The sequence below is a fragment of the Lonchura striata genome, chromosome Z, assembly GCF_046129695.1.
Source record: "Lonchura striata isolate bLonStr1 chromosome Z, bLonStr1.mat, whole genome shotgun sequence".
Classification (NCBI taxonomy): domain Eukaryota; kingdom Metazoa; phylum Chordata; class Aves; order Passeriformes; family Estrildidae; genus Lonchura; species Lonchura striata.
Genome location: NC_134642.1, coordinates 12,175,154 through 12,202,132, shown reverse-complemented (window position 1 = coordinate 12,202,132; position 26,979 = coordinate 12,175,154). Strand labels below are relative to the sequence as shown.

Genomic DNA, 26,979 nt, shown 5'->3' with positions numbered 1-26,979 from the left:
CAATTTGCACTCTATCAGCAATGTAACAGAATAGAGCATTCGACTTCCCTACACACCTCTTTTCCGGGCTGTCTTTTATTGAGTGATATTCAGATTTTAACAGTTTCACTGAACTGTTACTTCTCAATTACCCCTCACAGAGAGGTTTTCTGTTACAAAAATGTGTGGTAGTAAGACAAGGAACAACTTCTTTTACAGTGACCACCATCTCTGCTTAATAAAATAGGGCCCAAAGCCCTGAGCTTCCAAAGGTTGTGTGGACTGGGGAGTTTGCACTCTCTGCAAAATGGGCAAACTGCCCTGCCCAGTGATACCTGGCCAAGGAGATTCTAAATACAGTTTGCTCATAGTCATTGTTTAGAGTCCTTCCATCTTCACAGTCTTCTGAGGCCTTAAGGGATTCTGTAACCCTTCCATTCCCATCTGAAACACTCTTGGGCATGCAGTGTTAATCTGTGTTTTGGTGCAAGGAGAATACCTCTGAAGTGGGTGGCAATGAGGCCCTCTGATCACTGCAGGTCTGTCGGAGTGGAAAAAAAATGCCATACAAAACACAGTAACTATGCCCTACAACCATAAGGACACTGAAGGGGCACAGCACTTCTTCTGTGGAGGAGGAAACAGGAGGAAACAATTCAGCCCACAGACCTCAGTGCCACGGCACATTTTATTTAGCAGTCTAGATGTGGCTCAGAAGGTTTTGGTAGCTGCAGGTTGATTCTACAGGACTCAGCACAGGTTTTAGCCCTGCAATAACAGAGTGAAGCAAGAGCTACCCTCTGGGCAAACACAGCCACATGCAGAGCAGTAAGCTGGCTACAGAGACTTTTCCCAACCCTGTGAGCCTGACATAAACCTCACACAAGTAGTGGAGATCCTCAGCACAAGCCTCTGCCTGCATTTGTAGGTGCTATCACAGCTGTAACTGGAGTGTGTTGTGCCTCTGCTGAAGATGGAGCAGCTGTTACAAGTGGTTCAGCGTGAAAGATTTACAAATGCCTGGTTTAATTTTTAGCTGAACCTTCTGTTATTGGTACAACAGGACAGCTCAGCCTATCAAGACCCCTTAATGCTGGTTCCCATCTTACTGACCTCAGCAGAAGACTCAATACAGCTGCAGGGCCTCAACTCCACTACCAGCAACAGAAAGGCATTTTTATAGAATGACCTACAGAAATGGTTCTATATCATTTGCATAAAGATTCTAATTTATGACTACTGGGCTTCCACCCAGATAGTAAATTAGGTTATCTTATGATATCAAATAGTAACTACTGGTGCAATTAATTTTTGCATTACAATTGCCAGTTTGCTTATCTCAGTAAATACAAGAACATGCATTAATCGCACAGGTAGTGCCAGAGATGGACTCTCGTTTGCATGCTGACAACAAAATAAGCTTATTCCATTAAGGGAACTGAAGTTAATATGGAAGCATTGAAAATTTAATTAAGTTTCATTTATCTCCTATGGTAGCCATGCAATTACTTAAAGAGTCAATAGCCTAAATATTAAGTCCAAACTAAACAATCTATGGAACTCTCAGAAGTACTTTGAAGAAAAAGCAGTAAGTCACATGATATGGTCAGAGTAAAATATTTATTGATTGTATATGTTTCAACAAAACAAATCACAAGTGAGTTTTAACATATGTGGATACTGCAAGTCATATTTTTTTCCATTCCAGTTCATTAAGAGAATGGAAATATTACATTTGCCTTGTTTAAAGCAAATTTGAATCTGAGAAGAGACTATATTACTTGCACTATGTTGATCCTAAAGCTGAATATACTAAAATTGAATTAAATTGATGAATCAAGAGGTTCAATTTAATATATGAGAAGTCTCTGATACTCATACTTTTCCCATTAACTACAGCTTAACACTCAGAGGAAGCAGTCCCTATGTAAGTTTCTCTCCCCAATTGTAAAAAATCCCACTTTTAAAGGAAGAAACTAACATGGCATGACACGTTTCTTAACTAACTAGTATTTAATAGCTCTTATTTACTCAGTCTAGACTAAGTGATTTTAGATTTCCTTCATCTTCTTTTTGGAATAATGAAGATGATTAGGCTCAAGAATTCAGCTGGAAGGTAAAATGTAATAATTTATAGATCCATTCTTTCCAATTCAACACTTAATTGATCTAACAGTTTCCAAGAAAAATATAAAGCTTGGCTTCCCTCTTATCTCCTATCTCATCTTACTTAACTCATTGCAACCCAGCAGGGAAAGAATGAAGTTGCACATGAGTTTTTCTAGTGAGTTCACCAACAGCAGAGCAGGGACTGAACTTTCATCCTTTCATGAGGCTGTGCCTATGTGCCACATTTCAGCACACTTGTTTTCTAGTTTTGCAAACTCTATTTCACTTTCCCCGATAAGGCCTCTAGACAAGAGAAAGGGTAGGGCAAACACAATGATGTGAAGATGTTTGAAAGCCATCTTTCTTCAGCCTCTCACTGTGCTGTTCGTAAGCCCAACACAAATGCCTAAAGTGCCAAAGAATAATTAAACCAAAATACTAAAACCTCTGGAGAGTATAGAAGGAAGGTACTACACAATTGGTGTTGTCATGTAATTACATTAGGTGTACATTTCAAAGTATTTCCTAAATAAAGTGCAGGTAACTTTCAGTCATACACAGTGAACAGTTAAAATACACTTCACACATATAGGAAATTATTTTGGCTATTTTCTTAAAATTGGGCCAAATTAATCTGAATGTATTACCTACATGCATTTGGCTTCAGACAACAAAACTATATTTTTCTATCTATTTGCATTATAGTGAAAGGAAAAATCTCTTTTATTTTTCCTCCTTTGGCAAACTGCTAGAGCTGAATAATTGAGTAGAATCCAGTCAATTCACTTTCAGGGTTTTGGTTTGGTTTTGGTTTTTTTGTGTGAACCATGTTATTTGAAGAAAATTACTTCTTAATTACCTGTGGGATTGCAGTCTCCCAGAAGAATGGTTTCCACTACTCTAACTTTAATTTAGAAACCAAACCCTCTGCATTTCATATCAGAAAGACAGAATCATTACATCACACTGCCATGGAGTAAAATCAGCAAAGGCAACAACTGTGCAATCAAAGCTGATCATGAGATGTGGACCACTCATAAAAATGCTTTATTATTGTGTATTTGAGAAACCAGAGTTCTGGACATTCCCGACATTTTATTTCAGTGTGTTGACATAGCTCTAGCTTCATTTGCCAAATGGCTTGAGAGCTGATATAAGAATTTTTATATTCTAGTTCATTGCTGATATGTGCCAACTCAATTCATTACAGAAAAACTTGATGGCTGTTTGGTGTTACTGTGAAATACTCTTAAACTCAAAAAGATAATACATCAAGTAAACATTTTTGACAGAAAAAATAGTTGTGTTCATGTGTGCCTGCCCCTAACCTCCACCCATGTCTGCCAGAACAAGGCTGACACTATTGATGTCCCACTTCAAGGGGTCTGCGTACTACAATGTGACAGAAAATCAACATGACACAATTACATTTAATCAAACTACTTGTTCAGGTGCAGACTGAATGTCGTTTGCACATTTAGACACATCCTGAAATGGCTTAGAGGAAAGCAGCTTTAGCTGTTTACTTGATCAACAAGATTTTACTCTAGTCTTCTTGGGGCTTACACTATTGGACAGGAACCTTGACCAGAGGATAGGGAGAGTAATTGAAAACAGTCCACCAGGGAGCTATGGCAGGGTGACTGCAATCCCGGGGAATGTCATGCTGTGTTGCCTCCATAGAATACAGAAAGCAAAACTGTGGATTGCAACACTGCCAGGAAGTGCAAATAAAGGCTGTATCTGGGAAAGAGGGTTTAGTGAATGAGACCTGTCTTCAGCAGTTTAGATGTTTAAAAGCTAAGAGAGGTTAAGTATCCCAAAGTGGCCCTTCATCCACTTAGTCTTAGACACCTATCTAGGAGGAAAAAGCATCAGGCACTATGGAAGCCCTTCAGGTGTTATTTTTTGACATTGTCACATGGATGTGGGAGAATTTGCTGGGTTTCTACCAGAGAACCCAGGCCACAACATCCTCCAAAGGAATTACTACCTTGACCTTTCACTAAAGAAGGGGAAAATCTTTAACAATCTTAATTCATTTGACAAAACCAAGACACTTATAAAGTGTCTTATAAAGTATCATATAAGTAAAACAGCACAGATCTTCAGCCTTGGACTTGAAACTAAGCTTTTAACTTCATGTAAAACTTAAGAGCTTCTGGTCCTTGGTCCACTGGTCTTGCAGGGATGTAAAATGATCCCTCAAAGAATATACATATCTTATATGCATACATACATACACACACACATATATTTACAAATTCCAGACAAATTCTAGGAAAAATAACTTAATGAAAAGCTATTTTTTGTATAAGTGATTCATTTAAACATGAAATATTCCTTTTAAAAATACACTATGTTAGTACTCTTTTAATATAGAGTTTTCTAAACTGCTATTATCTTTTTTGTTGAACTTTAGCTTTTATATGTGCACTCCTTCAAGAAGTAGGTAGAGGTAATCCATTTGATTGAATCCTATCAATAAATATCTAAAACCAGCAAGTGGCTTCATCAACATGATCTCTTTGCACAACTGTATATTGGCTCTGAACTGGTGAAGTCAAAAGGCACAACAAAGTTAGCTCCTAAGACATACTTGTCTGTGAATGAAAAATATCCCAGGGACAGAAGTGTTCTTGCAACTTTATCCTATCCTCCCTGTTCTGTGCAGCCACTGGAGGAGCCTGTACAAGCTGAAGGTGCAGTTGTCAAGTCTGAAGATTTACTCTGGCATCAGAAAAGTAGCAAAGGAACAGGAATTGCATTCACACCTCCTGAATTCACACACTATTTCTGCCTCCTCTTAATCCAAGCAGAATTTGGTATAGCAGCACTTCTACCTCACATTTTCCACAAGAATAAATTAATAACTGAAGCCAGCTCTTGTTGTGTTTGACTTTCATGCTAATCTTCTAGTATTGAGGTATCTAATTGACTAAAATTAGCTCATTGGAAGTCCATATGGGCTTCATTAACAGTATCTAAGCACTTTATAAATGGCAAAGCCCATGGATGAAAGAATCCATGTTGTGTGCTTCAGGGGAATCCACAGCTAACATTCCACCAAGACTCAAAGTAGATATGCTTCATGACTGAAGATGTCTGGCATCTTATAACTGTGGTGCAGTGTACACTTTACACTCAGATGCATGTTGCCCTATCATATATCTAATATACTCCTATCATATATATTTAATACTATTCTTATAAACTAATAATCACGAATAAAATGAAAGACTGGCTCTTAAGCTTAAATACTTGCAGAAGATGGTGCTACCAATCCCCTCTCTGTTTTCAGAATGTATCTTTTGTCCAAGGAGAGAGAGCAGAGAGGAAGGGAATAATAGAGCAAATTCTTAAAAGAATATAAAAATCCATAGACTAAATCGGTGTCTTCATCTTTAACATGAGGTGTTAAAGAATGAAGTTCCATTTATTTATTTTCTGATTGGAAGATTGAGAAAAATGAGTTCTACACTGTTTCAAGAATTGGAATTAATTAGTCTTTCTTTAACATTGTCATTATAGTTGTTTGTCTATCATCATGTCTACAGAATGGCAGTGAAACACAATCACACAGTATACATAAAACTTCAGAAGCAGATATCTATCTATATGTGCAGCTTCTCACAGGAGATGTGCACATATCTCATGATCCACCACTACACCTCAAATAACACAGGAGGCAGAGTAACTTGCTGGTAACAGTAAAAAATATCTAAACTGATATATCCATCCAATGGAGCTTCACTTTTGCTAAAAAGTGTATTTCACTACAGACTTTTTTCTTATCCACTCCCTCTTTTAAAAAATACTTTCTTCAAGTACTCTAGTGGGTTTTTCCCCACTGCCCGAAAGTGTAAAGTTTGCCCTTTCTCTTAGAATAAATCAGGCAGATAAGGAACAACAACACAGGGAAGTTTCAGAAGAAAATAGGAACAGGTGAAACAGACACAATACCTGGTGTAGGGTAGAGGGGCCAAGTGACTTGGAAATGTAAAGACCCTACAGCTGAAAAGAGCCTCTAACTGAGAGATTCAGGCTTGTTTAACTTGTTTTGTCATAGAATCACAGAATGGTATGGTTTGATTTGGTAGAGACCTTAATGATCATCTAGCTCCAACCTGCCTACCATGGGCAGAGTCATCTTCCACTAGACCAAGTTGCTCAGACCCCCATCCAACCTGTCCTTTAATACTTTCAGGGATGGGGCATCCATGACTTCTCCCAACAGCCTGTTCCAGTGCATCACCACCCTCATTTTAAAATACCTGGGTGAAGATATTCAAGTACTTGATCAACTGAACAGCTGGAGATGTTTACTCATTAAAACATACTCTTCATAAATAGTCAAGCAAGTATGGCTTGGGGGAGGCAGTTTTATGTAGACCTTAAAGGAGTAAGCTTTAAAGCTGTATTTTGAAACTACATTGTTGCTACAAGTTCAACATATTTTAATATAAAAAATTGACAAAAAGCCAAGTTTTCTCTTGCAGAAGTTTTTTTAAACATGTTTTGAGCTTGCAGACTTTGAAATCAAAACTCTTTAGCAACACTTGAACTTCCTTCACTAAGGCGTATGACAGACTTCCATGACTACTGATGGTGAATTGCACAAGTGTATCTAATTTCACTAAAAAAAAATCAAAGTTAACATGAAGTGAACCTTGGGATGAGTAAAATAGGCAAGAATTGAAATATGATAGTGATGGAGATTGTTCTGCACAATCTTCAATTCTTTTCAATGTCTTTTTTCTAAAACCTTTTTAATAAATTCTATGTGGATGGGAATATGTAGCCTGAAACCCAAGACCAGATTATTCTTGCATTTCACAGAAACACATCATAATGGCAGAGTCAATACAGAGACAGAAAATAGTAAATTCACAAGTCTGGAAATGTTTCTTTAGCATTTGCATACCCATATAGATGGTTGCATAAGTCTTGTATTTTGTGTGGCAAAGGTAAGGGGACTTGCACTTGAAACAAAGCAGCTACACGGAGACTTTATTTCTAACATAGACTTCTGAATGGCTTCTGGGGCATAAGACAGGGCACTGAAGAGGTCTCTTTGGCAAAGCAAAGCACGTGTGTGTGTAGATGGGTGCAACCTGTGTATACTCTTACCTCCAGAACAGACTACGCTAAGTCTTATAACAAATTTCAGTCCAAATTTCGGGTTCTAAAGAAAGCCCCCATCTTTCTTATCAAGAATTAATCCTAGGCTGAGTTTACAGGCATGGATGGTTTCTGTTACACTGAAAAACTTCTATGTAACTCCTTTCCTAGCCAATGAGGAGGAGATTGTGATGTTTGAGTGATCAGACTTGGGGAAAAATGTGTGTGTCCTGCAAAACATCCCTTCTTTCTTTTTAAAAATGGTTTCTCTTCTCAAGGTCAAGACTTTTGGAAAACCCATTGAAACTCAAGAGATCAATAGCTAGGTGACTGTTTTGGCTTTTTCTTCCTTGGTAACTTCAGGTATTATTTGATTTCTGGTTTTGTTCCTTTAATGGGAGGCTGAAAAATTCTAAGTATGCAGTTAAGTTTCCAATGCATTTCATTTGTAGTTTCAAAGTGCTAAGTCTGTCCACAGATGAGTTGCAAATGAAAAGCAGTTCTACAAAGTGAGTATTTCTGCTCAAAGCTTTTTGTTTGTTTGTTTTCTTGGAGAATAGTGTTTTGAGACTTGCAGCATTTCTTTGGTGTATCTGTTATCTTTGATATTAACAATTTTCAGTCTTGAAAGAAAGTTTTTAAAGACATATGAAAGATCTCTAATATATTATGGACAGGACTTTGGTCTACTTCATGGTGCCTCAGGAAAGTTCAGTTCACAGTTTATAGAATCATAAAATCACAGAATGCTAAGAATTGGAGGGAACCTTAAAGATCATCTAGTTGCAACCCCCATGCCATGGGCAGGGATATCTCACATTAGACCAGGTTGTTAAGACCTTGTCCAACCTGGCTTTCAACACAGCCAAGGTTGGGACATCAACCTCTCTGGGCAACCTGAGCTCCAGTACCTCACTAGATTCACAGGAAATAATTATTTTCCTAATATCTAACCAAATTTAATGTCTTTCCATTTGTCCTTGTCCTAGCACTACAGTTCCTGATGGAGAGCCCCCCTCTGACTTCCCTGTAGGCTCCTTCAGAGACTGGAAGGTTGTTATGAGGTCTCCACTCAACCTTCTTTTCTCCAGGTTCAACAGCCACAACTTTCTCAGTGTGTCTTCACAGAGAAGGTGCTCCAGTCCCCTTAATCCTAATCCTTATACACCTAATCCCTTCTAACTGGTTGAAAGCTTTCCTATAATGACACAAAACAATATCAAAAACAGTGATGGAAGGAGGAGTAAAGAAGACATGAGGTATCAACTGTCTACATAAGATCTTCTAAAACTAGCTTTAATAATGTTTTTTGAAAAGATGATGGCATGCTTAAGTTTACATATCAAAATCCATCAGATTTTAAATAATATATGTACAAATTATACCATGTACAAAACCCACAGGCACTGCTTACAAATTTTAACAAGTATTCATTCTGGTATCAAAATGCACAATAGAAAAAGCTTGTTATTCAAGTAAGTTACTTGGAAAAATTTAGAATAAAGAAGTAGCTCCTCCATTACTGCCTAAAAATCACAAAAACAGATTAATTCATGTTTAAGAGTAGACTCTTAAAATGAATTAATGCAATTCAAAAATTGCATTTGTGAGAATATTAACAAAAGTAATGATTGTTGAATAATGGGTGCAACACAAAAATCCAACCCGAGCCACTTGCCCTACCAAATCAGATTAAGCATCACATATCCCAGTTCACAAAGCCAATGTTTACAGTTGCTGAAGTACTAACAATCTTTAATATCATCCATACTTTGAACAGGTTGAACCCAATGCATTTACTTCAAAAACAGAATTTTATTCCTTAAGCAAGATTATTTTCTTTTGGTTTTAACTGATTTTTGTTGGGTTTTTTTTTCTTATGTACATTATTAAAGGGAGGAAAATCACATAGCGAAAGTTGGCTTTAGCTTGTTTTGTTGTTTTGTTTTCTTTAAAATATAAATTGCATAAGGATTATATTTCTCCTCTAAAAATGTATTTGACAGGTGTGTTTCAAGAGCGCTTTGTTGTCCCTGAGAATGGTATTTATATAATCTAATATCAGATACCCAGTGCATATCATTTACATCATTCTCTTGGAATTCTCACTAAATAAACCTCAGGAGGTAAGCGATTCATGTACCCTAAATAAGAACAAGAGAGATGGCAAAATTACTCTCTTAAGTATTCGATTATTTTTATTAGATTATTTTTAGTTTTTTTGGTTTCACAGATTTCCCTAACTATTAAAATTAGTTCTATTATTTCCAGACTTTCTTGATTTTGAAGAGTTAAATAACACATATAACATGGACATTCTTCCTCTCTACCTCTCCTTCCATTACTAGAAATACCTTATTAAAATGGTTTACTATGTACTTCAAAGATACCTTAAAGAATCATCAGAAATTTACAAAATCAGGCAAATCAGTCATAAAAAGAATAATTACAAACACACTGTGACATCTTCCTTTCAAATTACTAATTTCTTAGATGTAACTTTTGTATTGAAGGAGACCCTACATGAGCTAGATTCCAGCAGCTTAGGCAGAAGTGCACAAGTTTGGGAAGCAGCAGGAATTGGGTCAGGAAAGGAGGAGAGCACCAGGCTCATGCCAGTGAAGCACAAGAAGCTGGAAGAACAGTACAGCTGGCTTCAGAACATCAGAAAATGCTGGTTGAAGGCAAGTCATATCTAGGTCTAAGTTTCTATACTAACCAGTTCTTTGCTTACACTGACAGCTGGAACATATAGTCTCTGAGTTTCTTCTCTGAATGTGACACAAGAAATAATAATCTTGTTCAACACAACAATTGAATTTTGCAGAATTCCTCTAGCGTGCCCTAAAATGTCACAGTTCACTACAGTACTATGCAGTATGAAAAAGTTGCTGCTTTTTATGTTATACAGAAACCTTTCAAAAATGCCTGATTTTACCATTTGCCATTCCAGAAAGCTTTCAAAACCCAAGTGGATAAAGTTTAGAGCAGTTTGATCTCATCTCATAGTTGCTCTTTGACCAGGAACTTTGATTAGAGAGCTTGTGAGCATCCTCACAACAATAAATAATCTTCTGATCAGGTTAAATAACATTCAAACCCAAGTATTTTTAAAAAAGCAATAAGCACCCCAGGACTACCTGATAAGGAAGCATAACTCTATAATAAATATCTAAATACTAGGATTTGAGTTTAAATTCAAATTTTAAAATACCCCAATAATTATTAACTCAAATATTTTCCTTTAAGCCAAGTTAACAGTTCTGCTTGATTCACAAAGTACCTGTACTATAACACAACTACAATATTTACACTTGTTAAAGTGAGTAGTTTCAATACACACAGTGAAAAAATCTACTGAAGAGATTTCTATATATAACTTTTAATGAAAACTCAGAGAAAGAGCATGACCTAGCAGCAAGACTTTTTGGTTTTTCTTTGTTGTACAGCATTGGATTTACATGCAGCATTATTAAATGGTAACCTATCTAGACAATAACATATATAAGACATAAGCATCATTCGAATTAAGTCCATTTTCACTAAGGCAATGAGTCATAATTCCCTATTAAAAACTTGAATACAAAAATATGAGTTTTAACTAACAAGCAACAAACACACACATTATATATTACCTGATCAAAACATTATGTAATTGAAATTCCAAGTTTATGCATTACAAAATAAAATGAGGTAACAGGTACAAGTCATGGTTGACAGGAAATTGAAGACTTTCAAACTTTGTCCCAGAAGAGTCCTCTTATATTTCCTTTCTGAAAATGTGTTTTATCAGCTTCATAAGGTATTAAAAACAGAATAAAGCTTGTTATAAGCAAATTTATTCTCTTCAAGAGTGAAAGAGCAAGTTCAACAGTTATCAAAAAGCAGCACTTGCAAAGTTCACAAATACACTATTCAGCCTTAAATGAGAATTAAAATATTAAAACTGAATAGGTTTAATAAAAGTTTTAATCCCCATGGTGCATAGTAGACAATTTCTGGTCATGTGAAAACTTTAAATCACTTACATCTGGAGTAGTCAAAAAATTTTAGTAACTTTTTTCTCTCCAAACCTCACTTTATAATCAACAGTTTTCACTTGGATAAAAAGACAAAAAAATCACAACTTGAAGAATGTGGAAAATCTTTTTAGACAGGAAATATATCTGAGGAAACTAAATTTTACTTAAGAAGAGAAATATGTATATAAAACAAAAATATGTATGCTTTTTAGCCTTCATTTAAATGTTAGATTTGATTACCTAGATTCTGCTAGAAAAAAGTCTTCTTGGACTAGCTATTGTTCAGAAAAGGACTGATCAATGTCATGGGCAAGACTTTAAAGAATTCTAATGTCATTCCTTAGATTACATTTTACTTCATTTGTTCTGGAAACATTTTATCCATGACAGTAGTGCTCAGTGTATAAAATATTATAGATGTGGGAGTTCACAGTAATATTACTTAATTGTTCAACATTAACCATCATACATAGCTTAAAAGAAGGCAAGATATTTAATTACAAGAGTTTATCTTTGGTGCAAGACTTGTAACTGTTTAGTACACTTATCTCTCAAGCAGTTGATCTGAATTACACTGCTTGTGACGAGCATTAGGACTTTCCTGATGAGAATTAAATTGAAGCAACTAGACTTCAACACTGTAATGCTCAAGGGGTATTAATGGAATTTTAGACATATTCCAGAGAATATTAATTTCAATTCTTACAACTATTTGCTGAAATAATAAGACATTTGAGCTCTCATAAAACTCTGGTGACTCGAGTACTGATGATTTTTGGGGTCAAAATAACTATAAATACCAAAGTAGTCTACACTTATGCAGCTGAAATAAAATATTTCAGCTACTTACACTAAGACCTAAAGGGGAGAAGAAAACATATCTTGCCAGAAAACACATGTTATAACAAAATCCAACTGAACTTTTTTTAGGTGTGCAGATTGAAAATGACAAGCTGCAGGATATAAACTAAAGCACTACCTTCACACCTGTAATTGCTGACCTTTTCCACTCCTGTCAGACTTCCAATTCATATAAGGACATGAAACCCCTTACTTAAATCACTGTTTTGACAGTAGCCCCCTTCAAACCTTTACACCTCTCTCTCCTCTGCTACAGAGACACCTGGTTTTGCTGTGCTTGACAAACTTCTTGGTTGCCAAAGCTCCCACCCAGCCAGCCACCACTGCCACACAGAGCTGCTCACCTCATCTTAGCTGCCCACAAACCTACAACACTTGCCCCATGACTGCACAGGCTCCTTCTATTCTGTCCCACACCTGCTTCTGTGTGCTCCAACACACACTGAGGACCACACCTTTTCATTCTTCACACAGTAAGTATCTAGTGTTAATGTCAGAGCATAATGGAGCTTTCTCATTTATTGAATAAACAAACTTGCTATGGTAGTGTTATTTCAGTGCAGTGTAAACCAGCCTGGGTGACTCTCACCTGCCCTACAGCTAAACTCACTGCAGGGAAACCCACAATGCCTTTTCTTCCGAAAAGCACCTAGAGCTTGATCAGGAGTTTCTGGACCAAAGGCAAATCAGTGAAAAGAAATGCCACAAACAAGACAACACTTAAATGCCCTTGCAGTATTACCTTCCTCACCCTAAAGTGCTGACTAAACTTTACCTTTGCAAAATTTAAAATGCAGAAGGAAAAGGCCCAAAATCAGCAGAAGTTACCAGGGTGCACAAGGAAAGGGCTCAGTTCAGCAACTCCTCTCCATCACACATGGAGTGCCACATACACAACACATCATCAGAAAGGCAGGAAACAAGGGAAAGTCCTGAACTCCTGACACATGAGAAGCCCAGGGAGTCTCCAATAATTGGGACATAAGGTTTTAATTTTTTTTTCCTTGTATGTCAGGGCAAGCAGACTGCCTGAAGAGAGCACCCTTTTAGACAGCGCAAGCAGTTAGGTGTGTCTACCTAGTTGCCAATTTTTTATTATGAAAACCGTCTACAAAAACATGCCCATTTAACCAGAATTAACACAGTCCTGGAAGCTTCACTTTCCATCTCCTTTGTGCATGTGTTTCATGCATATTTATTTGTTTATAATAAATAAATAAATAAAACTTATTTATTTATAATAAAATCCTTACCTATTCAAAAAAATTAATTTATTTCAAAGAGGTATATAAACTTGAGTTTTGTTCAGTAATAATTCACTAACAAACTTTAAGCTACCATTAGCAGACAACACACTGGTCTTTTGAGAATTAACAAGAAGTAAATCTCAAAATGCATAATTATTGTTGGAAGATTAATTCTAGGTACTGATATCTAACAGGACAAAAACCTAAAACTAGGCACTCACACTACATACATTAAGTAGATAGAAAAATGCAATGCATTTAAAAGTTTTGTAAACTCTACTCTAATCATTAAAAATGACAACAGGGTTTCAAAAGTGTCTTCAGTAATGCTTAATGGAGAGCAAACTTATCTACTACACTGGCATACCAGAAAACATATTTACATATGCAGAACCAGAGGAGACATCTTCAGACTATCATTTTTTAAAAGAACAAATCATACTAATCATGGGAGGGCTTTATCACAACTCCTTTTCACAGAAATATTGATAGAAAATTTTGATACTCAAACAGTTTAAAAAAACTTGTTACAGAGCACTGACAGATCTGCAACGTTTGTAATACTCCTTCACCATGCACATAACATTCTCACAATACACCATTTCTTCTGAAACATATAATACATGCATTGGTGACAGTATAAAAATAAACAGAATCACTCTGTTAAAAAAAAATAGTGTAAGAGGGTTTTTCTCATTTGAAAAATGCATATAATTTTTTTCCAGATGCTTAACAGTATTATTCTCTTACAAAAATGGAGATGTTCTGCACAATTTTGGTTTCACTTGTGCTCACTTTGAATTGCGTTACACATCTGAAGTGTTAATATCCCCCAAACTTTGATTAAGAGCTCTTAAACTCTACTTAGGCTGAATCACACAATGCTTAAAAAATAAATCTAGTATTTCTAGATGTGTTCTAACTTCTTTAAATGTTTCCCTTACTCTCCATGGTCCCAATAAATTACACGTTTTGTTGAGAGTGACTTCCTTACAATTACTTCTAATAGGCAAGATATATCCATTGTAACTCGTCACTTGTATAACTAAGAAGTCCTACCTTTCTCAAAGAACAGAGCACAGCATTCCTAATGAAAAAACCAAGAATTCAGTCTGAAGCAGAGCCGCACTTCTCTTGTATTTTGAAAAAAAGTGACAAGTTTTACAACTGTCAGAGAACTGTGCAATTAAAGCCTGCTTTAAACTTCATAATCAAAAAATGCTGTAAGAGTCCCTTTTCTTCCAAGAACTTGCCAATGAAAGACTGACATCAAGTTCCATCAGCCATTTAAAGAATGTCTACAAAAATAATTTAATTAGAGTATATGAAGCAGGTAATTGAGCTCAGAATTGAGCTCAGAATTGACACATTGACTCCTGTTAAAGGGACACCTACACTAACCGGTGTTAATGGCTGATTAAACTATAATGTCCTCCCAAATCTTATTCCAAGAGATTTTCTCGTATTTTTTTTTAATTAGAAAAAATATTACAAATCCAAAAGTGAGTCCATTTTTGGGGTGAGAGGTGGGTTTGCTTTGTTTCCCCAAACAACATGGGAGAAGGTCCCTTTAACAAGGAAGGAGATAGGTATCACTTAATCAGGATGTGGGAATGGAATCTGTACCTATGGGTAAATGGCAATGCGTTCTGTGTTGGTTCAGCCCTTGGTTCTGAGTTCTGCGTCACTTCTGGCATCGCTCGCTCATCATCTGTCCCGTTAATGCTCTCCGGAGTTAAAGGAGACTGAATATCCCCTCCAGCTGATTCCTTAAATGAAACAAACAACATATTGAAGTTACAAACTGACCTGCCCAGACAGGTTATGTACATAAAAGCACTAACATTCATTCTTAAACAATATACAAATTTTAGTTTGTATTAATAGGGTGTTCAGATTTCCAGAATCCCTCATGGTCAGATTTCATCACGTGTATTTAATATAGAAGTATATTACCAAAATATTCACATTACCTTACACAAAATACAAGTGGCCTATGAATTCTTTGCAAGATCCAGCCTTCTACTTATTACAGACCTCTCTCTTACATTGAATTACATTCCACCCTCATTCTGATACAGAGTGGGTGACCCTTGACACCTGGAATTTTTGTCTTATACTTTACATTCTAATGCAGTGAAACAAACAATTCTGGTATTTGTTTCAAAATCTAGTTTTAGTGCTATTTATTAACCAAAGTGAACAGTGGGAGGGCCTTTTGTGGTGTGTTCCTAGTTCCACCTATGAGCCATCTGTAAAGAACATTTGTTCAGCAAAGTACAGGCAAAAATTTTCATAGGCATGTTAGCCTGGCCTAGCTCTTGCTGGTCATAGTATTATCTGGGAAGGAGAATACTCCAACTACAGCCAGGTGTACACATAGCTATGGCTGTGCAATTAGACACCTCAAGAACTTCATGGCTGCCTCCCAGCAGAAGGCACTGCTGTGGTTTTCATTACCTTTCATCACACCAGCATGTACATTTGTGTGTACGTTTGTGTGTACATTTACATATGAAAAAGAAGAGAGTTGATAATATAAAGAGGCAAATAAATTATTCTATACAGATGGCATGGTCTTGTCTTCTACTACTGACACTGTTGAGCCAGGGATGGGCGATTTCATACAATTTCAGAAGGCAAATGAATGTTTATTCAAAAGCCCCTCTCTCTTTTATAGAGAACATCATGAACATTAATTCCATGGATCTTAAAGTAAAAACATTTCACCTGATTGGTACACTGGACTTAGGTCAATGTGGTAGAACATAGTTATAAAAAATATGAACGCAAAACAAGATAATAGATTGTTTACATTCCTCTCGGACTTTTTCCCAGGCTTAGCCTGGCAGAAATCTTTCTCTTCTTCTCTCTGATTGAACTGAGAATATCCACATACTACTACTACCATTATTATTGTTATTACTATTATCATCCAATAGGATAGACAGTTTCCATTGACAATAAGTGAACCTTTCTAGATCTAAAATTTTTTCTTCTATTTTTTCTTATTTTCAAACTACATTATGTATAATAAAACATTACATACCATAGTCTAGAAAATTTGTATAGTTTGTATCTTTAAGGCAAAAATTGCTGCAACACTACCACTAGATACATAAAATCAGAGTCTACTTATTAAAATGTTTTAAATGTGAGTGAAAAAAATTATTTCGATAGAAGGAAAAGCATTACAAGTTCCATCTACGCCTATTTTTTCATTAAAGTACTTCCATAGACTTCTAATATGAATGAAATTCAAGTAACAAAAATTAAGGCAGAAACACATCCCAGTCTATGTAACAGGTAAAGGATCATGGCCTGCAAATTCATGAACAAAAGAAACATCAGTTTTTAATGTGTTTCTCCTCCACAAAAAGTACAAGTTAATCAGTGCTTTCACACATTCACAACTACCCCTGCCTGATAAGTAATTTATTTGCAGACAATTTTAATGGACCTGACTATGAACAAAACACCAAATATAATAGAAAAAGCCACTTACAGTGAAAAGATTTTTCACAAATGCTTACAATTAATATGTTCCCATTTTATATAAATTAGAGAAGTATAAGTATTTTAGAAACATTTTGTGAGTTCTGCATCTGTAATTAAGTCTTTATTGCATACCATTATAACTTCACATATCCACTCCAGATTTTACAAAATTGGGCATGACATTGTGATATTTACTATTTAAACTAAACATAATAATGGGGTGGATATTCATCAAAACACATCTTATATTTCAGTATAACCCCATATGCACTTACAGAAGAGTCCTTAAAGTAAAATAAGTAGACATTACAGCACATATCAAACCACCTTTTAGTAAAAACAAGAACCTTTTAGATAACAATAAGGAACAGAAAAAATAGGAGAAGTTAGTGGTTCTAAATTAATGAACAAACAAGAAGAAATCCAGCATGTTTAGATATTTAGTATTATACTGTTGTCTCAGTAAGGATTCCATACACCTCCCTGGCAGAGCTATTCTTCATAGTGCTCCCCTGCAGTGCCTGGCAGTGAAGTAAGTCTGCTGGCTACTGCCACATTAACATACATGAAACATTTGTTGCAAAAATTCATATAGCATCCCAGAAAGTGACCTTTTTCACAAGCTCTAAGCGAACTCTGTACTTCTACAAAGAACAAGGCAAAAAATTATAATCCAGGATAATTTTGCCAAAACCAACCATTTCACTCACTAAAAATCATGATTGTAAAATTTTTCAGGCAGTAGTCATTCCAACAGTTTGCATAGAAAAGGCTCAGAATCACAGACAAGATTATTTTAAATAATTTATCCACCCCACAATTTCAGAAACCAAGAAAGGTCTTAATCTGAAATGACCAGGGTCAAAAAAAAAAAAAAAAAAAAAAAAAAAAAAAATATATATATATATATATATATATATCAGAGCACAGTCATCCTTAGAAAAAAAGAACTAAGGTTCAGATGACAACTGATTGAGGTGAAACCTCTCAAGACTGATGGGGTGCAACTGCAAACTGTACAAACTGCTCTATATGGTTCTGCACTTAAACCTAATTAAGGTTACTTTAAATTGAAAGAAAGGGGTGCAGGTAGGTGGACACAATTGTCAGGCTATGGCTCCATGCAGCTCAGTGAACTCCAGATCTAAGTGTAACTGCATGGGGAAGCTAGTAACTGAGAAATGGGTGGCTTGCCACTGCAAGATCCATGAGTTTTATGACAAAAGCAAAATTATTTCCTATATTACAAGACGGATCTGGGAAATAGGAAGTGGCAAAGCAGGGGGACCCAGTATTTCAGTTTTATGTAAACACAGAAAGAGGACTGCAAGTTTTTATTACCTAAGGCTCAGTTAAATGGACACCAAATGGTACAGCTATGTGCATAGGTGGTCTTAGAAGTCCCAAAATAGAAAAGTTCTTTTTAGACCAAGGCCTCCAGACATACTAGATATAGATATATTGTGTACTATTATATGAATCTTTCTTCATAAAGATGACTTTAAAGTACAGGTTCTCTGACACAGAAACAGTATGTTACTCTTCATCTCAAGAAAGCCCAGGGCACTCAAGGGGACTTACATATAAAAAAGCAGCATCTCTCTTCTAATTTGGTGGTCTAGGCCACTGTCTTTCTCTGAACAAGTTCTCTTTATAGTTAAGGTAAATGGTGATTTTATCTATTATCTGATATTCTGGAAAATTAAAGTAAAGCCTGCTGGTAGACAGGCAGAGAACAGTGAGTATTAAAGAAACAGGGAGAATGAAGAGTTTAAAATTAGCAGCAGCATTGCTTAGGGACAAGGCACTCCTGCTATAAAGTAACTGCAAATTAGGCTATGTATGGTTTTCTTTCTACCATGTGTTTCCCACACACGAAAAAAAAACCAAAAAAACCGAAGAACATATTCCATCAAATGAAACAAAATATCAAAAAAAACATGGAACTTCTACTTCCTGACTATTGAGGGACTTTATAGGAGCAGTACTTTGCTAAAGCACGTAACACCTGACACAATCAACCTAATTTCAGTGGACTTAAGGCAAAATTGCCCTGAAGTTTTAACATGGCTAGAGTCTGCTAAATATTTGAACTACAAATATAGACCAGTTTTCTGAGATCTTTTTGCTGTTATCTCTTGATTTCTATTTCTCTGCAATTTCCAAAGTTATTGCATGGCATTCAGAATTGAAACTCACATGTAGCAGAGATATTTTCAGGCTTGCATCAAACAATAGTGGACAGCAAATATCTTGTGCAGTGTTCTGTTACATTAGTTGTAGATATATTTCATAAAGATTCAATCTGTAAGAGCATACTTTTACTCTTTTAGAATTCTGTAGTAGAGACAGTGGGAAATGTACCATATCTAGTACTTGAATTAACTGGTAAATAATAAGAATAGTTTTTAAAGCTATAACAAGAGAAATAAAACATTCTATTTAAGTTTTATATTTGTATTTTCCAGTTTTGATATGAATATTTTCCTACTTATTACTAATTTAACAGAGAAAGATATCTGCATGTCCAAGACTGCAGAGGGACTGATCCTTTTAGATAACTGAGATGTCATTACAGAGTTCATAAACCTCTCAATGTCCTTCCTGCCAGTGCCACCAAAACTCTATTGAAAAAGCCAGGTTCCTGCAAGGCATTTACTAACCATTAAAAATAACTCCTTCCTCCTTCCCTCTCCCGCTCTGCAACAGATCATCATGCAAAAGGGAAAGAAGAGCTATAAAACTATTCAGAAAGACAACAGTTGAATTGTTTGCCTTGCAGCCACCTTTTAGCAGATGATGAAAATGAGAGCAGGTGCTCTTTCAAGTGTCTCTATGGTCCCAACTTCCCTCTCTAGTAGCGAGCACCCATCCTCCCCCCAGTCATAAATCCGACTAAATGAGCCTAGTACCACAGAACTGCTAGAGTTTGTCATGATGCCATTGCTTCCTATCTGTTCTAAACTCTGAAGTTCTTGATTTTATTCCTTTCTCTCTAGGGAATTAGTATGTGAAAAATACTATGCTTATGTGTCAGCACTTGCACTAACTGTATTACTCAGAATAATACACTAGCTTACCGACATAGTGAAAAGCCAATAGAAGAAAAGTAAGGCCTGAATAGGAAATTATTCTTCAGTGTGCCATAATGAAATTGCAGCCCTCAATAGGCATTATAGAATCACTCAGAGTAACATTTCTGTAACTGCCTACAGCATAAATGTTAGGTTTCAACTGGAAAAAGAACTCTGTACAGGAAAATTAACAACATTAATAGCTCACACAGTTTAAGAGAAAGCTTTAACCCTGATGAGCTGCAAAACAAAAGCATCTTGTTTCTGAGTGAATAGCTCAAATTTACATCCAAACCATGTAATAAGTCACTCCACGTGACAGTGTCAGATTTAACTTCTGAGTCCAAAATATTAATCAATGTATCAAAGAGAAGCATAATAATTTTTTTGCCTATAACATCAAGTAACTAGAGGCCTGGATGAAGCCCTTCACTGTTTCTAAAGTCAGGTGTGTATTACTGACAAGTATATAATATTGAAATACATACTTCCATTGTCTCTGTAGAATTTAACAAAAAATTAGAGACAGTAAACTTACAGAAATCCCTGCATTATTTTTTTTAAATTTCGGTGGAGTAAGTAGTTTCCCATTAACAGCAAAAGCCAGCCTAGCATTTGGGCAAAATGCTTACTGGAAAAACAACATGAGGCTTGTTCATTGTTGTGTGTTCTGATTTCCACTGACTTCTCTTGGTAGGACACCAGATGTAGATTTCTGGTAGCAATGAAACTATTTGTGCAGCATGCTGCAAAGTGCCTGCCATCCTTACTGCACCGAAGAGAAGGAGCCTATTACAGTAAAAAACACTGAAGATACACTGATTCCATGAAAAGACTCCCCAGAAACAAGGTTCAGTCTACTCAACTCAGGAATCCCTGCTGTAGTTTTGTTGCTGAATTCCCCAAGAGAAGGAATTGCATTTGTCTTTCTTCACTACTGCTTAAAACAAAGCAGATAGCTAACTGACTCAAAAATCTTGGGGGGGTTGGGGGGGAGAACAGGAGAGATGGGGCATAAAAGCCTCAAGGACTTTCTTTTTCCAAAGCATATTCTAAATATTCATAATTAATTTTAGCCATAACTAATGTAAATGTGAATATAGTAACTGATTCTCCCATTGTGCCTAGATTAACGCAGTTAGTGTTTTGAGATATCTTTTATAAACTCTTATTGTATATATCACTGCTAACTGTAATAAAACCCCAGAACCAGCCTGTGAATCTATCAACTTCCTTCAATGCATCTCACAAGAGAAAACTACACAGTAGGAAATAAGTAAAAATGGTTTGCTGTTTCCACCTTTATTTTTGGTGCAATGATTGTTCTATAAAAGTTATTTACAGTGCACCACCAGAAGTTTTGTGGGTACAATAGGAAATAGTACAAAAATTATTTAGTATAGTTCATTTACATAAATATATTTATTCATTTTCTTGGGAAAGCTGAAATAAAGGAAAAATAATTTAAAAACCACACAATTTTATTTTAGAGCAATTTCCTTTGACTTGCTTACAGTATATGTTAAATTTTTAAGACTTCTTGACACTCTTGCTGACCAATGAGAGGATTCACAGTAACTGAGAAATTGTCCCTTAATTTTTAACACATGTGTATGTAAGGAACAATAACAGTAAGTAGCAGAGACAAGAAGTATGATGCTTGAATCAGGCAAAAAGACTCACTTGAGAGGGTGTACTTGTTAGCTCCATCTTTTCATGGGATTTTTCCTTTGCTATTCGTGCAGCTTCTTTGAACTCCTGAAATTTTTCAGCAAACTGAAGGTACATATGTTTAAAGAATAAAAAAAAGAAAAGAGAGAAAGAGTAGGTGTGAAATAATACATTACATGCAGAACACAATGCTGTACTTTGCATTTCACAATGTCAAATTGTCAGTAATTTAATTTTTTTTTCTCCTTATTAGATATTCATTTAAATGAGTTACACAGTGACATACCTTTCAGACACTTAATACATATCTTAATACACACTCTTTATATGTCAGGAAAATGAAAATGCAATGAAGCATGATCTGTTGCTGGTAGTTTTAAGAAACTCATGTCATAGACGGCTAATAATGGGGACAAACTGCCTTGTATAGCTGCTTTTAGATGCAGGTTTTACCCTCCTCAAACAACAAATAATCTGCTTCTGAAGCCTAATGTGGTCACCATAAGCTAGGAAAGCTTTCAATGTACTGTGCTCTTTCATGACTGAAACCAAACTGACTTCTTCCCAAATGTTAACTGCATTTATAATTTCAATAGCTAATTAGAAAAGAAACAGTGGAAATACTGTGTTCATCTCTAGAACACTCATTGACATCAATCAAGTTAAAGAACAAATTAATTTAACTGCAACTGCCTATACTTAACACTAAACCATGAAATTGCACATGGAACTGCCATATTACGCTTTATTTCTATGCTACATGCACCTCTTCCAGCAAATAGCTAAAGCGGCAATTTAGAAATATATGCCCTCTTAAACCTGAAAGATTAAATTAATTTGTTAAGGATAGGGCCTGGTTTCTCTGGCTAGAAGAAAAATTGGCTTCACAGTTCTCATCTTGACACTACACTAATTGCTGGAGTGGCCACAAATTTGTTTTTGTGTCCTACTACTCTTATACAGACCATTATCTTAATATGATCCGCTTAAGGGTGAAATGATTCTGAAAAAATATCAGAAGCTTCTCCAGCAGCTTCTAAATCTCTCTGGCAGCAGCATATGAAGAAATTTTAAACTCAATGTATATATACAAGATACAGAGGCTACCTTTTGTGTGGCACAACTTCACCCATTATTTTCAATCAGAACTTCACTTACTATGCAAGACCTAAAAAACCTTACTGTCTTTAAAAGTTTTCCTGGTAGACTACTAGTATCTGAGGACTTTAATTTCTCTCTGCTTGTACCCTGTTATTTCATTTATTACATTATTTGAAAGCTTATTTTTCCTGAAAGTTTAATCCAGCATCAAAAAAGTCTCACAACAGATGATGAAATTAGCAACAGGTCACCAGAACCAGATAACACTTTTTTAAGACTTGTGCCTAAACCTCAAAATCTCATGGGTAACCTATTATTTACATTAGTCTTAAGACCAGAGAATCATGAAATGGCAAATATGATTCTGAAGTATGGAATAAATGGCTGAAGAAAAAAGCAGTAAATATGACAGCCACAGAAGTGTTTTTTTAAAACATCACAGATTAATAGACAGCATTCTAAGAAAGAGCCAAAAAGGCCAATTTGGTTGAGATTTTCAAAAATCTTCTAGAATTCTTTGAGACAGCCAGGTGATGGATAATAGCTATCTCTTGATAAAATTCCTGAATAACAAAGATGAGCCTCATGGTATGAAAGGAGAAGTTTTCTGGAAAACCACATTTTTAAGGAAAAGATGAAAAATTGTGCACAGAGACTACATAAGGCTGTTGCCAGTATCCATGGTGGCACTTTCCATTTAGAATATTCTTTAAGTTTTATGGAATAAATCAGGTCAGCTAACTCAAGAGGGTAAGACAGCATACCCTAAAAGGAATATTTCTTATACATCAAGATACTATCAAAAGCATAGACATATTCTTAATGAGAAAGTAGTCTCAATTTTTCCTGAAAGTGAGAGGACATTCTATTTCTCCTACTGCAGAAGCAAGACTTTGCTAACAAATCATAGTCCTGTGAATATTCTTCAACACACGTATCTTTCAAGTATCACTGACATCTGATGGAGCAGTCTTGAGATGAATTTGTGGTCTAACATTGAAAATAGCCTAGTGAACAGAAATAAATATTTAATTAATTTTCCTCTATGCTATTTGTATGTAAAGTTGATTAGAGTGCCAATACTTTTTCATCAATCTCACTCCTCTAATTTCTATTTACAATAATGGTACAGAAAAGAGGTTGCCATTGTTGCACTCTACTCTAGTAATTAGTTCAGAAGGTCAGGGGCACATGAACAAAAAACAAACAGTAAAGAAGTCAGACATTTACTATAAGATATGCAGACAATAATGTGAGAATAAACAGTTTATTTTATCTTCTGGGATTCTTTGCATCATTAAATTGTGGAAATTGGTCACAGACTAGACCAACTTTTTTTGTGGCTGCAAGCTGCCTTTTGCCCTCTGGAACTTGAAACACTTACAATCCTAAAATGCAAGCTGTATCAAAATGTTCTGGTGAACCTGGCTATGATGCACAGAAGCAAGAGTAAGTAATCTTAGGGAGACAAAACAAGAAAGAGAATATAGAACATGATTTCTCTACAGTTACATGCCAGATCTAATTCAGTTCTTCTGATTCCCAACCAAACACACCTACCAGCTCCAGTGGCTGAACAGCTTCTAATCTAAAGAAAAGTTTTCTTTCTCCATCAATATGTTTATAATTTTTAAAATAATACAAAAAGTTAAATCTTTAGGAATTCTAGTAGCAACAATTGGCAATTGCAATTTATGTGACTATCAGTTTAATAATTAAGATATAATACAACAGGAACAGTATGCTGAAAAGGGGTCATAGATTCACCATAATCTTCATAAAAGGTCTGTGACTCTGTATGTTTCTTAATAAATTTGCTTATTGTCCATAAAACAGCAATCTGAGTAACTGCTCAGAAGAAAAGAAAGTAAGAAAAAATGTCAACGATAGCCTTTCAGATTAAATTTTCAACAGCAATATAGACCTTTATGTCAAAGGAATATTTAAAAGTCCTAGACATCTGTTTGATGGCAGTGAAAAGAATGGGATTGAAAGAACTGTAATTAAGAAGGTGATGAAGGGCAAGAGAAGAGTTGACAAAGATTAAAAAAACGCAATGTATTTTCATTGGCAAGGATAACCTAGAGCTTGAAGTCAGGCCAACAGAGTGTCCATGACTATAGCAGGATGCTTTGCCTTCAAATAATCATCTGTGAATAATAAAAACAAGCTAGTCTACAAAAGTATTAAATTAGATTGGCATTTGTGCTAAAGCCATTGAAATATTAAGAGAAGTTAAGAAAGTGCTTCTAGGACATACACACCAAATTAACTGATGAGGTTTCCAAGTTCACTGAAGCAATGATATGTCTGCAAATGCACATGCAATACCAGAATCATTCAGAACGTCCTGTGGCTGTGTTTTGTGGAAAGGAAAACCAAGTGGTTATGAAAGGAAGAAATCTTAAAAGTTTGATGCTTGCCAAAACAAACTAGCCATACTGGGCCTCATTTTAATAGTTTTCTGGCAGGCTGTGCAAATCCTTGGATAGTGACAAGTACTTTCTCAACATGGCTGCTATGATTACTCTTCCTTCAAACAGCTAGCCACCATTATTCCTTCCTGAACATGGATTTCTCTTACTGCACTTGGGTGTCCAAACATTTTCTTTATTTCAGATATGAAAATTTTCTGCTTAATATAAACATAAGCTCTTAAACTGCACTGAAATTCCTCATTTGAAGAAAACCCACACTTGTACAGTTTCTTAGACTCATTTACCAGGGCAGTAGCAAAAACAGCAAGTAATGTAAAAAGGATGCTCAGAGGACCTATGCCATCAGTTTGAGAAACAGGGATTTGTTTCCTTGGAATGAGGTCTATCTCCTTGTTGCAGAAGTAGACTAGAAAAGAAACTCATGTACGACACATACTGCTTCAGCAAACATTTCAACTTTTGCATTCAGCAGAAAATGTATTTTTCTTTTACACTGAATATATTTCCCACTAGCTTTACTTTACAGCTGCAAACTTTGAAATAACAGTAATTTAATGTACTACATAGTAGAAAAGTGAAAGTGAATGTAGCCTAAAAGAAATGCATCTGAAGACTACAAACGGTTTTTCTCTAGGACATCTAAATACACAAGAAACACAAAATTGTTTACTTCTTTAAATTCTATCATGGAAAAACTGTATTGGAATAACAATTTTTAAAAAGGAAAAACCTAGTAAAGCAATAATTAGAAAGCATTAGCAACATAAAGAGTAATAGGCTTTAATCTCCCTCCTTTTCTTAATCAATTTAAAGAAAATTTGCAGATACCACACTTACTCTTGTGCTTTCATATTATAAAGATTGATACAGAACAATTTTTTTTAAATTATTTTAAAATAACAACAGTAATGAGTACTGAGCCAAGATATAGTGAGCAAGAATAAAATACACTTAAGTAGCTTCACTAGCTGAAGAGCTGCCACTGGTCATACTTACTTTTGAAAGGTGATGTTCCGATGAAAATCCCAAGCCATAGACTGTATTCGCCCTGCTGTCTGCCCACTGGCCAAACTTCTGGGATGTTTTAGTAAATGTCATGTTGGGGGTGATGGTGCTGTTAATTATTGCCTGGAAAAGGTAGTAACTGTAAAAAATGGGCTTCATGTTTTTTTGGTTTTTTTTTCCTAAAGAGAAATCATAATTGAAAATTCCGATATTGTAGGCAATTACCTGAATACACTGAATGAGACACACGCTGGGAACTAGGAAACAGTTTTCTAATTCAATACCAGCTAGAATTGCAAAGGCATATTTTTGCATACATTGTAAGGAGGAAAAGGCTGGGGAGGGGAGTAGGCATCAATTCAAAATTGCAAGCAGTCCTTTAAAGTTTATACATAAGAGGACTATCAAAGTTCTCTTTTGTCTCACACCTGTATTTCTTTGTCCCTTAAAGCAGTGCCTCTCAAGTTGCCTGTCAACTCCACTGCTGTTCTTCCCCCACTCATGCTGCATATGAGATTATCACTGAAAAACACTCAGTTATGCAAAGGAGCATATTTTCTTTTTAAATCTCTGTTTTACGGCAATCTGTTTCCTTTACACACATACAGGCAAGACTAACAACGGCAGGGTCATACACCAACTATAGAAGTGGAGCTACTCTTGTTTTAATTTTTATTCTCTAGTTCTTGTTCCTGCATCTACAGCATGCAAAAATATCATCTTCCAGCATGTAAGTTCTGAAAATACAAACACAAAATGAAATTACTAGGTGACATGTTCTACTAAAAGCAACTGAAGTTTCACTGTGGATTTCAACAGTATTTCCATCACATTAAAGACAACATATGTGAAG

At 35.7% G+C, this 26,979-nt stretch overlaps 1 protein-coding gene across 1 annotated transcript in view; it reads right to left on the bottom strand.

The window, feature by feature from the left end:
• The window catches only part of HOMER1 (homer scaffold protein 1), an 88,671-nt gene that overhangs the window by 32,361 nt on the left and 29,331 nt on the right, over positions 1-26,979 (bottom strand). The window contains exons 3-5 of the mRNA XM_021531119.3: positions 26,118-26,249; positions 21,595-21,687; positions 14,966-15,108 (exon numbers count right to left, since the gene is read on the bottom strand). Of these exons, the coding sequence (XP_021386794.1) occupies positions 14,966-15,108; positions 21,595-21,687; positions 26,118-26,249 (368 nt within the window). The remainder of the gene's footprint in view (positions 1-14,965; positions 15,109-21,594; positions 21,688-26,117; positions 26,250-26,979) is intronic.